Source organism: Myiozetetes cayanensis, unplaced genomic scaffold, assembly GCF_022539395.1.
Source record: "Myiozetetes cayanensis isolate MyiCay16 unplaced genomic scaffold, myiCay2020 scf3, whole genome shotgun sequence".
In the NCBI taxonomy this organism is placed as follows: Eukaryota; Metazoa; Chordata; class Aves; order Passeriformes; family Tyrannidae; genus Myiozetetes; species Myiozetetes cayanensis.
In genome coordinates, this window is record NW_026087521.1 from 36,619,040 (window position 1) to 36,636,367 (window position 17,328).

The following is a 17,328-nucleotide window of genomic DNA, read 5'->3' on the forward strand; positions in this document are numbered from 1 at the left end:
TGGGAATCAGACAATTGCAGAATCAGCCTTTTACAGCTATGAGCCCATGCACAAAGAGATTTGCTGGCAGTCAGAATTTAATAACCAAGGTGAATTGGGTGTCACCAGCAAACAGAAATGCACTAGTTATTCATAAGTGTTGCTAAAGCCACCTAATTTTATACAAGTCAGCATAACATGGAATCTGTTCTGCAGATCAGCCTTGCAATTCTCACTTAAAAAGAACAGTAATTCAAAGCACACTGCCATTAGCTATAATAATCCAGTTGATGGTGCTACAATTTGAGTATACACAAAAACAGAGCAGTGGTCTTTTCAATCTGCAGGAAAAAGATCAAAGTTTTCTCATAAGGGAAGGAATATGTTCCAGGACTCAAAGATTGTCAAATGAGTGCCCACTTGCTATTTTGCCATTCTCTTCACACTGTAACCATCCCTTCCTTTTTTCAACAACTGACCTAGAGTATATCATAAAAATGGATCTTTTATATATTATATATTGTGAAGCTTGATAAAACCAAAGGACATCAGGGCTGCATTCTACTGATATTTGCAAATAAAGCTTAATTAGAAGCAATTCCAGTGCTCCCAGTTTGGTTTCTCGGGTAGAAATAAATTGTAGAGCAGCCATCTACGGAGTGCAGTGGCTGAGCTGTAGGAGGGAAGGAGGTAATGGTATTAATGTGATCCAGCACTGACATGTCAATATCTTCTAGTGCAATGTGAAGCAATTGCATCACATCTAATTGACAGTCTGCTGTCTTATTACATTTCCTATTAAATCTTTCTACCCGATACTGCATTTACGTCTACAGTGATCATGGAGGTTTGTCCTGAATGCCTGACTTGCTTGTGTGCACTGGAAATATTTGCTTTCTTTAGGTGCTGCAAATTTAACCTGTTAACTTCTATTTCCAGCTGAAGAACTTTATAAAGAGTTATGAAGGGGGAGCTGCTGTCTCTTTCTCTCGCGCTGTGGAAACGGTAGAAGCCAATGTGCGGTGGCAAAGGCTTTATAAGGAAGAACTATTCCAGTGGCTAAGAAAATCCTTGACACACTAATCTGTCTTTTAAGCTGACCATCTAACATGGCACACTGTAAGAAGATGAGGCGACATTTTAGAAGTGGTCAACATGAAAATCATGAAGACAAGACCAGATTGCAGGGATAAGGGATTTTTTATTTTTTCATTGTGGTTTTTCTTTTTACACTGAGCTCTTGTGAAATTGTCAAGAAGATTTTCAGCAGACAAGATCATGAATGTTTGTGAAACCTAGTCTTCAGTGTACAGAACCAAACATGATATTAATTGATGCATGTCAATGTTGAAGAAAAAACAAAAATCCTTCATAGACTATTTTGTGCATGCTTGTACTGTCTCTGCCTGTATTTTAGCATGCTTATGTAAACAGCCACATTTTGTATGTGAGTTCCAGTTACATCAAAGTTGGGCATTATATAAAGCACAAAGACTCTACGACAATCAGTATTTCAATGAACAAAAGGAAAGCAAGGAAAAGGAAATGCGGAAGGCTTACAGCTTGGGGCAGTATGAGATGTAAAGTCAACTTTCCTGCTCTCTGCCAATTCGTCTATCACTCAGATTGTCTCCTAACGATTACAAAGATGCCAGCTCATTTTTGAAGTTACCAGTTTTACCTGCAGTCTCCATATTCCTATATTTAAATAAGCAAAATAGTGATAGAGAGGAGAAAGAGAAAGAGAAAGGGGCGAGGAGGGGGGTTAGGGGGAGGAAATGAGAAGGTCATCATCCTTGCATTATAATCATATATATTTGCTCACTGCTGATCAGTGAAACAGTGTAGTTTTAGCTGTGAATGCGTGCCGTGTTGGACAGGAACTTCACACTGATTTCACAGAATCCACGAACCACCTCTTCTCAGCTGTATTACAAGGCAGGGATACTCACAATGGGTCATCCATGTTACTCAACCTGTGTAGTACTAAGTTTTGTAGCTGATAGTGCACAAGTATTCTAAATAAACATAAGATTCAAAAGGAAATTAGCAAGAAAGGGAGAATATCTTGCATGCAAAGACTTAAAATTACCCAAGAGGCCTGTCTTGCATGTGGTAGACCAGCCTCCATAGTGATTTATTATGACAGACAGGTCAGATTCTCTGTGTGGGGCAATACTTCTGCAAATATGGAATGTACTATTTATGCCATCATAGAAAAGTGAAATATGGAGAAAACGTGGGGTGTGTATGTGTGTTTATTTGTACTGATTAATACTGAGAACATGATTTTCTTTCTATTCCCTTATATTTCACATAGACTGTTGTAGATGGGTGACGTTTTTCTTAGTCATGTTTTTTTCTTCTTAATCCTTAATCTGACATATCGGTAACCCAGTGGAGTTGTACAATGACTATCTGTACCACTGAAGCTAAATGTTGAGGATAAAACTGATGGGGGCCAAATTCTCTCTCATGTCTACACTGTGGAGGAAAAAACCAGAATTACAGAGAGTTTTCAGGAGGCAGATTACAGCAGCTTCAGAGGTAGAATGTAAATGTGTAACAGTGTTTCTTTATCCTCTTCCTGCCTACCCCAACCATCTGACCACATCGTGGCCCTGTAAATGGGGAACATGTGGCCAACAAAAGTAGAGAGCAGCCATTTTATCTGGTTGTTTCCTTCACAAAGCATGGAAGTTAGCAACTCGCTTTACAGTTGCAGCTGCTTATCCCCAGAAAGTTGTTATTTGAAACATTAATTCCAAAAGAACTTAACTCAAGCATCTTTAGATATTTTCAGAGTTGTGTGGAGACAGTATTGTTCTCTGGGCTCTCATTCCCATGGTAATGTGCTCCTCAAGAGCTAGTAGACCCATTCCGTAACTAAACTGTCATACCCATCTTGTGCCTGTCATTGTGTATCTTTTACTGTGCAGAGGGTGTTGTTTGTGGACTGGGTGGTGTTTGAAGTCCTTGTGTGGGCTTTTTTCAGCTGTTCAGTGCTGTGTAGCACGTTAGCTTGACTTACATAACCAAAAGAAGAGGGAATCCTGTGCTCTTGTACTGGTAACTCTTTGCCTTATAGTAATCCCTAAACCTTTGTGCTGTGTTGCAGTGCTAGTGAACATAATACCCAGAGACATTATTATGTTGAAACTGAGTGAAATCCTCCTCCTCCCATGTATTGCACCTACCTCACAGGGATGTTGTGAGGCTTGACTAATGTTAGCAAAGCACTTGAATATCCTCTGATAAAAATAATTTAAAAATGCAAAGTATTTTATGTGGTTGACCAAACTCAACCTCAATGCCAGTATGTAGCATCACATTTTTAATTTTTACTAAGAAAAATCACATGCAGATTTTTTGTAATTAAAAAGCAAGCCAAATACTATTTAATATAATCTCTACCCTTAATGAAGGCCAAAATTATGATATCCAAAGAGTATTCAGAATACCAAGCCCTCAAACATGAATGGCTTTTCACAATTTCAGTGAACAGAAGAGTGGGAAATTTTACAATTTTACAATTCCTTTTATAATTTTATTCCATATTGTCTTTGATGACTTTTCTTTTTCAGAGCCACAGATTAAACCACATCTCTTCAGGATGTGCATAAAAGTTTCTGGTCTTCCCACTGATACAAGACAGGCTAACAATATATTCCAAAGTCAAAAGTTCATTACAACCTGTGTATTTTGCATAATGCACAGAAATTTCTACTCTTGATCATTTGAATTGAAGTTCTTGCACATTTAACTGGTGTTGGATGTACATTGATGTTTTAGTGGCCTTGAGCAACTGGTCTGCCACAGATATCAAGCCCTAAATGTATATATTATACATACCTATTCATGTGTTGCTTATAATTGTTGTATTCTACTAATGTTGGTATTATTTCTCTAACTAAGGTTCAACTGGCTTTTCCATTATAATTCTCTATCATTTTATTTTTTATATTTTGTATTTTGCTGTTTCACATTGAATCAGGATTAAATTTAAATAGATTAAATTCAACGAAACTATAACTGTTTTCTACAGTATTCAAACACCCTGCATTTGTTTATATGTCTTTAGAGACTTTTCTTTCAATAAGAAGTTCCACACACCTGTGTGTAAAGAATAGTTGATTCCTCATGGAAAACTCTAATACAGTCTGCTTAGAAAAATCTATTTATTTTATTGATTTTCTTTCTCTTATACCAGTCCTTTTCTTCCTTTGTCCTTATCTAAAGATGGTCCTCATTTTTATGATTTGGACTGTGATTAGGAAGCCAAATAGTCCAAACATTTCAGCATTTTCTAATCCAAGATTTTACTTTGTCCTTTCCAGTGAGAGGAGATCTTGCAAAATGTGAATGCAGTGTGGACGTGGACGTCACCCAGGCCCTGGGTTCATTTTATAGAGATTTGATGAGGCTTGAATCTCTAATCAACCTTTGTATGACTCAGGATCCTTTGCAGTTATGAACTGATACGTCATCCTAAATCTTATAGGAAGACATATGAATAGACATGATTCTATGCCAGCATAACAAAATATCTATTGTATTTTTATAAAATTGTCAACTACAAGTATCTCGGCCTATTATTTTGTAGCTGGTAGAATAATTCATGTTAAAATGATAGTAGCTACTAATTGTGACTAGGGGAGAACAATGTGAAAACATTCTTCTGAAGTGAAATGTCACTTCTGCTGTTACTGAGAGTACTTGGACATTTATTATGATAAAAAAACTTTGTGTCTTCTCCAGTACATCCAAATCTGTGACCTTTGATGATCTTTTCAGTGAATATAGCAAGAATTCAGATACTATGTTGGAAACTGAAGATGAATTTCATGTAGCTTTTGGGCTGTTGTGGATATTTCACTAAGCTTTAGAGTGCCAAAGGAAATATATCTGATGATGCAGAAGGTTACTTGCACAGCAAAGATCCTGAATCATACAATTAAATCCTTAGTAGTAAAGAATAAAAAATGAAAATTATATCTAGATTATGTGTGTGTGTGTGTTAGTGTGTGAATGTGAAAAATCCTCCATAGAGGTACTTTTCCCATAAAAATCGAATTATTTGGATAGAATTAAGTGAAGCCAATAATTGCAGGTGAGGGTGCCTTTGTTTAGAAACCTGCATCATAACGTTTTGGTTTTCCACATGATCATAACTGATACTGAAAATAGACTTTGAGTCAAATGTGCAACTTTTCCTTTGAGGAAAATGGATGTGGCTTTGAAAACTGTTTATGTATATAATCCACTTAACACCACTCCTGTTACGAGTACTCACAGGCTGCCTACCCTAAGCAGGGTATGTAACCACAGTGTCAGTATGAGCATGAAAGCGTAAAAGGACCATCCAGCTGTGGAGCAGCCTGAAGAGAGCCTGTTTGCCCAGCTATGGATGGAGCAGTCAGAAAAGTGCTGGATTTATTACCTGCCACTGCCACCAGACACCTGGGTTAGGAAAGCAGCTGGGAACCACTGAAATGCAGAGAGGCTCCATCTGTCCTTCTTTCAGCTGTATGGGAGGGACAGAAGGTCCCTTTGCTGGGTATAGGTTGAGTGATCTTCAGAGATGAATATGATTGCCCTGTGCTAGCAGGAAGCAAAGGTCCAGCTAGTGAACCTGCATTGCCCAGAAAAAACATAAGCCCTGAGTTCTGGCTACCCCACCTGAAAAGGGTTGACCAAAATATTTGTAAAGGTCTAGAATATTTTAGTGTCCGTTCTTCAGAAGTAATTTCAAACAGTCAAATATTTAATTTTCAGGTATAAATAGGAACATAGACAGTCTTTTCCTTTCCATGCTGATATGAGTAATTTTGTTTTCAGTGGGATGGAAGGGGAGAGAGGATTTTTCAGCAAAGGCCACATGCCCTAATTGGAACAGAATTTTGAAATCAAGTATATTTTGAAGAATCTGGTTCCACATAGTTCTATCTTGTGTCCATGCTGACAGTGAGGATTCTGAGCTTGACCTCAGAATATAGTAACACAGTTGAAGTTGGAATTTATAAAAGACATATGGAGCCATTGAGATGTGTTTAAGGAGAATCACCCACATAAGGAAGTGCTGTGGATCAAACCAAATATGCTTTCTCAGAAGAAAAGGCATTTATATTTGACTGATTTGTAACTAGCAAAGTAAGTCTGACCTTGCCAAATAGTATTTCAGAATGCTTTGCTTATTTTGTGTGCACCATTTCCTAAGAGTATCAGTGATGTTGGTAAAGAACACAGAGGTTAGTAGCTTTGTGAGAGCAGAGGGGCTGTGCTGCAGCAGACTGTCATGAGCCAGGAGACTTTTGCTAGAGTACCCCAACATTTTCTGGGTAGCCTTCCTACAACAGATCATGCCAAGAGCCAAGATGCAGTCTCAGTTCTCTGTGTTATGTTTCACTCCACTTAATATGTTCATTTATGTAATTTCAAAATAATCTGTAGCCAAACTGACAGCAGGTGTGTGGCTGCAGATCCTCTGTTTGTGCAGTGAAGTAGATCCCTTGAAGTGACTAATGTGAATTAAAGCTGAGGATCTAACCCATTGCTCTCAAAACAGCCCCCTGAGGTGATGGCTCGGCTGGTGTACAGGATCTTTTGCATATTTGTATCTAGCTTTCAGTAGCACATATTGGATGACAAATGTTTTTTGTTTTCCTTTTGCTTTTCATTAGAATAATACTTTGTGATTGGTTTCAATGTGATAAAGTTTTGTAATATTTTCGGAGAACTGTAAAATACTGTACTGTGAAGAGTGTGGCTACTACCCTCTCTTTTTCCTGCAAACAATAGATTTCAGCAGAGATGGACTTCCCTGGACTTAGACACTCTGTGAAAAAAAAAATTCTGACAGTTTCTAATGGAAATACCACTGTAATTACTGTATAAGTACCCTGTACAAAACCATCTTTATTATATGTGTAAATGTAATTTTGCCATGTTGCTGTTACGTTCGCGAGACAACAGGCTTTGGTGTGGGTGAGACATAGAGCCTTATAAAAACAGAGATTGTAGCTTCTTGTCTGAAGTTTTGCTGAAAGATGTTCAATTGCTCTATTTTTACAGAAGATAAACATAAATTGGTTCTCTGAAAACTAACATTCTATTCCACTTACACACACGTCCATGACTTAAACGGATCATACTACTGAAAATAAAGGTTTGATGATAAATTTAATTCTCTTCCCAAGAGACTCCTCATGTAAGATCTTTTGACACTGTAAGAAGTAGTCGTCCTGCAGCTGTTAATGCTGGTTATAATGGATGAATCCCTCTGTTAATTCTGTGTCAGCCTTAGATTAATTCTGAATACTCTAATTAGAAAAACATATTTTTCCATCATTTCTCTAATCTGTATTCTTTGGAATTCAGTTCTTTGTCAAGTAAGAGGTGGAACTGGTTCAGTTTAGATACAGTTCACAAATGGTTTCACACAACTGTCTGTTTGCCAGATCAGAATGCCATTTTCATATAAAGAAAATATATATAATTGCATAATATCACACTTCTCTCTGTACCATATATGTGTGCATGTATAGCTTCTAGTTCCAGATATTTTGCTTTGACAAAGCATTCATTGATTATTTGTATTTATAGATCTTACTCAAAAAGTTTAACTCGGCAAAACAGTTGGATGTGAGGCTGTGTTGACTAAGACTCAACCAACTATATAGGCGTGTAGGCAGGACCACTGATGTCTGTGGGATTAATTGTGTGCTTCAAATTAATGGATACTCATTGCAAACTCATGTATATGGCTGAACTAGTCTTTCTGAAAAGTGATTTAAGCTGAAACCTGTTTCTTCACAGGTGCAGGATATGATGATGTGTTTTTGCTGAATTTAAAATCACAACTTTATATAAAGCAAAATGCTCTCCTCTTTTTTTTTTTAATGGAAAAACATATTTTTCATATAGAAGGGAAATGCTTACTGAATCTCAGTATATCTAAAATGCCAGGTTCAACAAAAATTTTCATTTGTTTGGAGCATCCAAGGATTTTTGAATAAAAGCAGAATTATTCTTACAATGTAATTAATGAATATAAAACTAATCATAATGAATATAGAACTAATCCACAAATAAAGCCATTAGCCAAAAAACCCATATAAATTTCTGTTTCAGTTTAGCAGAACAGTGTTTTCTGTTATATGCCTTTAAAATGACTACATAAATACGGGACCACTATATGTTCAACATAAAATTTTTATTCCACTCTAAGGACTGACTAAATGGATTTTTTTTTAAGAGAAACTTTATCTTCTGTATTTTAAGCAGAAAAAAAATTGAATTTTGTCTCTGATAATAAAATTTTGTATAGTAATGTGTAATTCATCACTGTCTTAATTTTCTGATGTGGAGACATAACTAAGATAAATAATGCCCAGCCTTTTGATTGTGTTCCCATTTCAGTAGAGATAACAGTTTCATAATGCTGAGTAGATAAACTGGGGGTTTACATTGAAAAAGATTCAGGAGAAAGTGTTTTTTGACGTGAGGAATTTTCCAAAACATTAAAATGCTGGGACTAGTAGAAAGCAGAGAACCACAGAAAAATACAAAATTTTGGCTTGGAGGTACTCTTAAACACTTTAAGACTAGCAGGACTAAGACTGGAATAGAGAGCAAAGTTTGTCTTTTGTGCTTTTCTAATTATGTAAATTTTGAATAAGCAAAAAGATCTTTTCATTGGTAAAAGTGATTTCAACTAGAATGCAGTTCAAATGACTTTTTAATAGAGTACTTGAATCCAGGCTGTTATTTTCTTTTTTTGAAGAACAGTTTTCAGTAACAATGAGATGTGAAATATGTGCAATTATTTAACCATTGGATACAATCATGTTCACACTGAAGTCAATTGGAGCTTTGACACTGACATCACTGGGAGTAAAAGCCAAGCCTGTATTTTTCAAAATACAGCTTTCAACGCCAGAAGATGTTTTCTTCTGTGCTACACATCTTAGTCTGCTGAAAAACTGGCAGGGACTTTTAAGGTCCTGATTTTGCAAAGCACAACAGACAGCTTTGATGTTTATAATATCCTGCCTTTAAACGCTTCACTGTATTATATTGAGGCTAGAATTTTGACCATCTAGTGTGTGGTATCAGCAGAATATGGAGACATACCCTTCATACCTCATTTTCCCAAGTTCAGTTTTGGATCAGGTTCAGGGGGTGTGAGGAGGAGGCTTGTGGGCCAATAGAGAGTTTTCACATTAGGAGGGGATGATGGAATGGAAGATAAAATATGAAAGGCTAGGATGTGCTGTTCCTAAAAGGGACCTTGTCCCTCTCTTTTCTGCTACACGTTCCTGTGTACATGTAATGTTAAATGAGCTGAGACAAAGTGCATGACCACCTTGGAAGCATCCCTGGGAGAATGTGAGGAGGGAGAAATGGCAGTTCCCTCTGAAATCCCACAGGCAGCACATCTCAGAATCAGACATCAGAAAGAACATGCTTATTTCTACCCCAGTGTGGCCACTGCAATCAGCAGCACTTCGTTCAGTGGCTGAGCTGCTTTCAAGTTGAACTTTTTCATGCAAGACCAAATGAAGAGCTGTTTATTTGCTCTCAGCTCAATGTCTTCAGTAAAACCAGAACTTTGAAGTCACCCATTTGCTTTGAAAGCTCCTCAGCTGAGCTGGAGGGTGTAGGAGGAAAAGAAGCTAGAGCCTTTGGCTTGTAAATTGACTTAAGAGTATTTGCCATCTTAATAACAGAAAATCAGCTTTTGCTGACTAATTTCCTGCTTCCTCCTATTCATAGCAAAAATATATCTAGTTCCTTTAAACTGCACCTTCAGCGTGGAAGGTACCACACAGAGTCCCACTGCTATCAGAATCAGGAGAGTGAAAAGAAACAATTCAGTGAGCTGCTGACAATCCTGGCTTTTCTGAGAATCGAGCACATAAACCCCATGTTAGGCAAACAGTACTGAGAATGACATGACTGAGGCTGCCTTACAGATGAGATGGGAAAATGAGCACAAAGAGATTTTTCAGAAAAGTTTAATGAAGGTATGACTGAAATTATGTGAAATAATAAGAGCAAACCATGACAATATGCTTGGGAAATTAAAGCCTCATTATGTTGAAACTTAGCCTTTGAGTTAGCAGTCACATCTACTCTGGTCAAAATGTAATTAAAGTAAACAGAAATTGCTGAATAACCACCCTACCAGTGATTGTTTTTTGCTTCATGGGGCTGATGTCAAACTGCAGAAACTGTACTGGATCTAGCCCACACTGTCCTCTATGTTTGTGTCAGTTTGTCTGAAGTCAACCCGTAAGATCTGGACTAATGGTGCAAGGCTCAATGAGAACTGCATCAGCAGGTTCATGGTGAGTCTGCATCCTCAGGCACTCTTTCCATGGGTCACCTCCTCCCCTGTCTGCTTCTCTGGCCACAGCAACTGTAGGAGCAACAGGTAGAGCCTGGGTGTAATTTTAAGGTTTTGCCTCTCAGCAGTAATAAGAGGGCTGCAGTGAAGAAACTAGGGCAGAAGGATCTAAGGAGCCTTAGTCTTCCATGGTGCTACCCGTCATGCCCCCCATCCACCCAAGTGCCTCACTCTCTGCTGCACTGCTAGGGCTGAACAGCACCATTAGGGCTCAAGGCCCTAGTATGGCATTTTCATTATGTAGTATATTTAACATAGTGTTAATTACTCATTGTACTGCTACAGCTTTACTTTTAGCAGGCATCATTTTGCTTCTTGAACTTTTTCAGGAATCATTTTGTCTGTTCTACTTGCCATCATTTTTGACCTGCTCATTGCAGAAGGTTAGGAAAAAGGGGAGGAAGAGGGGGAGGATAATAAGATGCTATTACATGACATGTCTATTACAGTAATTCATTTCATGTGGCACAGAACTGTTGCCAGTGATAAATGCATGTTCCTGGTACAATTATGAGATGTACCTTGAGTTTTTCAACAATAAAACTGTCAAAAGGTTGCAATAGACACAAGCATAAATGTGAATCTGGCCCTTAAAAAGATGAAATAGCTCACAAATATGGTTTTTAAAAAACGGTACTATTTTCAGAGATACACTTTTATACCCATTAAAAGTGTATGTTGTTTCTGCTCTACAATCACGAATGTAATGCATTTTTTCTCATCCCACTCATTTGCTTGGCTAATTGATATGTTTCAAATACATTTCTATGGAGGTTAGAGTAATGATGTAATAATAGAAGTCTTAGCACAAAATCAGCATGTATTTCCATATATATAGGTGGAAGTCAGAGCAGTTATGTGCCTTTCAAAAAGCCTGTAAGGTTTTGTGTGGTTGATATCAAAAGCAGGTTAACCCAAGCAGGTAAGTAACCCTAAAGGCAGGTAAGTTGATCCAAAGGAGAACATGTCATCTTGGAAAGCAGAGGCACTTTGGGGAGTGGTTCTTTTTGATTGTTTTCTGAAAATTTTTGCAGCTATAAAAGACAAGCAGAGGAAGATCTCAGCCAAAGAAGCTAAAGCAAATGAGAAAGAAAAACAAAAGACACAAGCAAGAATTGGGACTATGGTTCTGAGAAAAGCTTACACAAAAGGCACTTTGAGCTAAATGCTGAATTTAAAGACTGAAAAAAATTATCTACAGAGGGTGATTTCACATCAACAAGCCCCATTTAATGATAAGCAGTTAACAATAATCTCCAGTGGAACCAGCACGATAGGAGACGGCTCAATATTTTATGTAAAAACATCTTCACTGGCCAAGATTAATGAAACATGCACTTTAAAATATTCCTCCCATTGTTACCACCAAGGGTAGATGCTATTTCTGCTTAAGATAAACACTGGTTGATGGTTACAACTAAATGTGAAGGGTTTGAGAAGCAGTAAAAGATCAGGACTTCCTTAGTACCTTATTGTGACTGGTTTAGGCTGGCAGGCCAAGAGCCTTGGTTAGGATTTCACCCAGTGTGCTCAGCAGCTGCAGATTTTTCCCTTTAGGTTTAAAACCAATTAAGCCATAAACTGTGCCATGTATCCAGAGTACTTGTACCATATTAAAATATATGAACTGCTTAGGGGAGCTCTTGCTTGAACTAAGATTAGCTCACAGAATTCAGTAGCAGATAAATGGTTGACTCAGGAATTTTTTTGTTCTTTTTAAATCTCCTTATTGTTGAGCATATTTTTCAGTAACTGATAGTGCAGCCTGGGAAAAATAGTCAGATGAATAAAAAACTAAAGACAAAATATCAGGATCATGGTTCATAAAAGCTCTCTCTGCATCTGTCTTTACATAACTCATTCTTCTGTGACCTTGCTTAATACAAAAATTTCAAAGGCATGGATCAGGTTTGCATTTTACTGTTTTTGTGTGCACAATACATGAAAATGGGCAAATATTTAATTGATATAGCTGCATGGAATTTTTATGGAGGCTAAATAATCAAAATTATGCATGTAGTAAATGGGAAAATGGTTATATTTTTAAAATTAGATGTGCAATTCCAATTTCAATTTTAAAAGCGTTTCACTTGTGTTCAGCATTTCTACTTTGTAATCAAGTATAAAACAGTGCTACAGATTTTAAATGTCTAAGTGATTTTTTTAAAGTTATAAAAGGACAGACTTCTACTACTGGCTTCCTACACATGTTAAACTTGTAGCTTCTTATACAAAAGCTACATTTGAAAAATTGAAGTAAGCAATGAGATTTGCTAAAACCAAGGGATTAAGGGCGATGCATCATGAAAATTGGCTCTACAAACTTAAGCAAGTTAAGTGCAGGCATGTATAGACAAGTGGATAAACTCGAATAAACAGAGTTGACTCACTTTCAGTTGGGCAATATTGAGTTTGTCTTCCTGGTAAGTAGGTATATTCACTTACTCTACATTGTGCTAGCAACTTCTTTTTTATATTAGAGTTGGTGGCAGAAGATTTGTATCCACTGGTCTGAAAGCACACCAGGACTGGGACTTCCATGTGTCCTCACAGTAATGATTCAATTAAGGTACTATCCAGTCCCATTTTAGCCAAACTAGAGAGATTTGAACAACTGAGACAAAGCAGTGCAATGCACTACTTCAAAAGCCTGGTTCCTACAATGTGTGTCAGACTTGCTAAGTTTAACTGTCTGCTAGATAGATGCCTGTGTCTGACCTAGTTGTAGAGGATCCTTCAGTCAACATGGTGAAAAAAACCAACAAATCACATCATAAAAAATGCAACTAATGCAGTAAGGTGGATAGAAACAATGAATATAATTAATTTCAGTAGTAGTATATTGTACATAGGAAATGTTAAAACATAACCTGAAGTGAAAGATGAACTTACAGGAAAAACTGACTCCATTTACTGTAAATTAAATTAGTAATTGAAGCCCAGTCAGGGAGTTGGTCAGAACTTGAATGCAGAAAAGCAACCATCAAACTAAGGGAGCCTCAGCAGGACTTCTGGTTTTTTTTTTCAGCTGTATATCCCAATCAAGATATGTTTGAAGATAGACACTGTCTGTTCTCACAGATGACAATCGTCTAGTAGCAGATAATTGCTGCAAAGTTCATAAACTGATTCTTCCTTTTAACCTGATTTAAACCCAGACTCTTTTTCCACACCATTATGTAAGATATTAGCTTTCGTTCACTTAATTAGTATGTATTTAGGGTTTGACCGTTTCCTGATGACATTACTCAAGAAGAGACAAGAATGCTTTTGGCTAAAACTGGTGTAACTCCTGTAGTGCTCTGAGGTAAAGATGCAGTCTCTGTGCAAGGCTCTGGTTTGCTTTATTTATGAATAATGTAATTTCTTTGAGACTCTGTGATGCCCTGGTAGGGAAGGTGTTGTCTGGTACAGAAAATCCTTTACATTGTCCAGATCGTTTCAGGTTGTAATCTCTTACATCATAAAAGCAGAAGTAGTATTTAAGCACTACGTAGTGGCAAACATAATGTAGTGCAATGATTTCTTTACAGCAAAGCAAAGTGGCAATAAGTTATGAACAAGGTAGCTGCAGGGAAAATAAATAAGAAGAAAGAAAATATTGTAGAAATGTAAAAAAAATGAAGTGTTCATGATCCTGAATAAAGGCGTTGAACTGAATTGGATTAATATGCAGTTTTAATTTGGTACAGGAAAAGGGCACCAAACTGCTGAGTACTTAGTGAAGAAAGATATTGAGAAAGAAGCATGGAAGTGGAACAGTGTAGTGTCAGTCATCTGGAAATAACATAAAAACTATTGCCTTTGACCAAGCAAAAAGCAGCTTTAGACTGCACATATTTCAAACCATTATTAGAAACATGGTAGGCAAGTGGCAGAGTAGAAATGAAACAATTATTACCTACTATGCGTCAGAATATTGGATGTGACAATATACAACAGTTATGTATACTTATACAGCCACAGTGTTGCCCTTTAATAAGACTAACTTTCATCACTAGCTTGCTGAAGAAAAAGTGTTGGCCTAAAAAAGGTATTTCTGGAATTCTGGAAGATAATGAAAGCAACAGTATTAAGTAATACAAATTTACTGAGTACAGAGCTTGCAAGATAAACTGGATGATTGCTTTTTGCTTTTTTGATAAAATTGCAAGACTATTGGATGAATTCAGACCAGTAGCTACCATTTATTTGGATTTTAATAAAGCATTTGACAGCAGCTTTCCAAATTAATTCAAATTGGCCAGGGAACAAACATGTTCACATAAAGGGAAGTTGTCTGAAGAACTGTTAACAAAAGATAATGAGAAGTGGGAATCTGTAAGACCTTGAGATATGTAGTGAATGTCTGGGTTTGTCCAAGTTTCATTATCTTCATTAATGATTTCTCAGAAAGGAAGAAAAACATAGCCTCTTAATGAAATGTACAGTGTGACGGACTTGTTAACAACAGTAACAATGGGGAAAATTTATGAGACCCTACCCAAAGAATTTTATTAAGGACAGCAATAAGATTCACCACTAAATGCAGGCAAATTCTTCTTGGAAAAAATCATTCAAGATCTCAGTTACTCCATAGAATGGGAAAATCTCAAAAGTACCTGTGGAAAATAGTCTAGAAGAACTGACAGAGCGAAGCAAGTACAAGTTTGCAATGAGTTATAGTAGCAAAATGAGCAAGTACTACTTTCGGATCACACTGTAAAGCACAATGTCACTGAGCACAGAACCTTTGTCTACCAATTTTTGTTTGACTACAACTGGATATAGTTTGTCATTCTCAGAAAGAATTTAAGAAATAGGAATTAATTCAAGATGAGAAAAAAACCCAGGGTTTAAAGAGATGGTAATTGATTGCTCTAATTAGATGTATCAACTTGTTAATGAAATTCAGTCCTTGACAAAGAGATTAGGAAAAGAAAAAGTGTCTATGTACACTGAATAGATATAAGAAAACTGAGAAAATCTTAAATTAAAGAGTAATCACTAAACCAGTCTATGAGTAACCTGAATGTATTAAAGCAGAGGAAGTTTCTCTGATTATATCTGAAGATAAGAAGAGTCCTAATACCCATAAGAAGAGTATTTACAATATTGTCTTGAAGTACTTTGGCCATTTATGTGTTTAATGTTTGGATCCTTACATAAGTTAAAGTAATATGGGCCTTTAGAGGTAATAGGAAGAGCAAAGAAGAAGTGCCCTTAGTGCTTAGCTATCCCAAATTTCCTAGAATGAACAGGGTGAATCCTCCAGTAAGAACAATGGGATGAAGTCAAAAAAAGGAATGCCAGACCCAGGTGAGTGCTCTGCAAATACCCTCTCAGTGCTTCCATTGCCTCTCCAGTCTAGAAAACATTACAAAGAGTGAACCGAAATCAATAGTGGGCCAGATTTACTGCCCAGTCACATCATTAAATTTCTCCAGCTGCTGTCAGTTTGTGTCTTTAAAAGGTGTTTCAAGAACATCAAACACCTTCTCTTGTTAGCTAAAAGGTGTGTAGATTGACATCTGCCTCTGTACATGGATTGTACCTACCTGCCAACAGCACAGTTGCGAAGACCATGCTGTCCTTACCGGGAACTGCAAGAAGCACAGGGAATGGGAGGGTCTGGACTTGCTGTCCCCACTACCAGAGCCTGAAATCAGCCCATGGTCAATCTTAGCCTAGTGATTGCCAGAAGATAAAGCTTATAATTTAATTTTAATTTATTCTTATCTTTGCATTTTTCTTTGTGTGTGATTGTGGCTGTACCTTGAAACACTCTTACATGACTCTGATTTCTAACCCTCAGACTCTCCCAGGAACAAATTACAGCAGTGCTCAGAAACTCAGCCCACTGGTAATTGAAAGCATTTTGAGCATCTTAAAAATGAGATCTTGATGCATAGATAAATCTGGTGACACATTACAATATTACCTTCTGAAAGTGTGCAAAATATTCCTGGCTTGCTGCGTATTACATAACATAGCCATTAAATGCAGATTATCTTTCAAAGCAGAGGCAGAGATTAATGAGTCAAACAAAAATGATGAATTAAATGAGCCTGATCAGACACACTTGCAAAATTAGCTAGCAAAGAGTTCTATAGAAACAAGAAATATTAGAGCTAGATTGCTCAAACACAATTTTAAGAAGACTGGCAATGCATATAAACATACGTTATAACATTTTAGTATTCTTATTATATTCTTTTAATTTTCCTGTCAAATGCATAATGCAAAGACATTAGAGGCATTATTCTGCAAACAGTACCTTAGGCAAGAAAAAGGGCGACTGCCTTCTTCTAGATCGAGTACTGACACTCTGGTGGATTCTGACCCTGCACTGGCTCTTTCTCCAGTGGGGTTGGAGACTTCAGTGGGACTCTGTGTGAATCCAGAAAAGTCTTCCCTTGCAGTCAGGCCAGATCAGAGCTATAAATCAAAGCCACTGATTTGCTCTGTGTCTTTAGGCAAATCATTTATCCCTAGCACAACGCAAGTCATTTAGCCTTTGCATAATAATACTTTTCCCCCAAGGGATATTGGGAGGTCTGAGTATTGTAAAGTGGGAAAAAGTTTGGAGATCCTTCAGTAGAAGTTGTTTCGTGAATTCAAATTTGTATTGTTTTAACATGACTGTGATGGGCAGGAAGATGAGGATTTGCTACGTAGCATTTGTAATGCTAGTTTCCTTCTCATATCTGCCAAGATTTCATTATGTCTTGGCGAGGCTGTCACTGATGCATTTGTTATCCAGCTGTCATTAATACTGGCCCTGTTAACAGAAGGTTAACACTTCCCCAACCTCTTTATGTTCATGCAAAGTGGTCTACAAAAGGACACAGTGCAACAGGGACACAACTGATCTTTGAAGCATCTTGTAGGATGCTCTATGAGCTGCTTTTCTACCTTCCCTCTATAATTGGCTTGTCAGCTCAAGGAATACGCTGTTCAAA

The 17,328-nt window shown here is 37.2% G+C and overlaps 1 protein-coding gene across 1 annotated transcript in view; it reads left to right on the forward strand.

Annotated features, from left to right (window-relative positions):
• Positions 1-7,174, forward strand: part of TRHDE (thyrotropin releasing hormone degrading enzyme) — a 208,960-nt gene extending 201,786 nt beyond the window's left edge. Inside the window, exon 19 of the mRNA XM_050324389.1 lies at positions 919-7,174. Within this exon, the coding sequence (XP_050180346.1) occupies positions 919-1,062 (144 nt within the window). The 3' untranslated portion in view covers positions 1,063-7,174. The remainder of the gene's footprint in view (positions 1-918) is intronic.
• Positions 7,175-17,328: the final 10,154 nt, after the last annotated feature.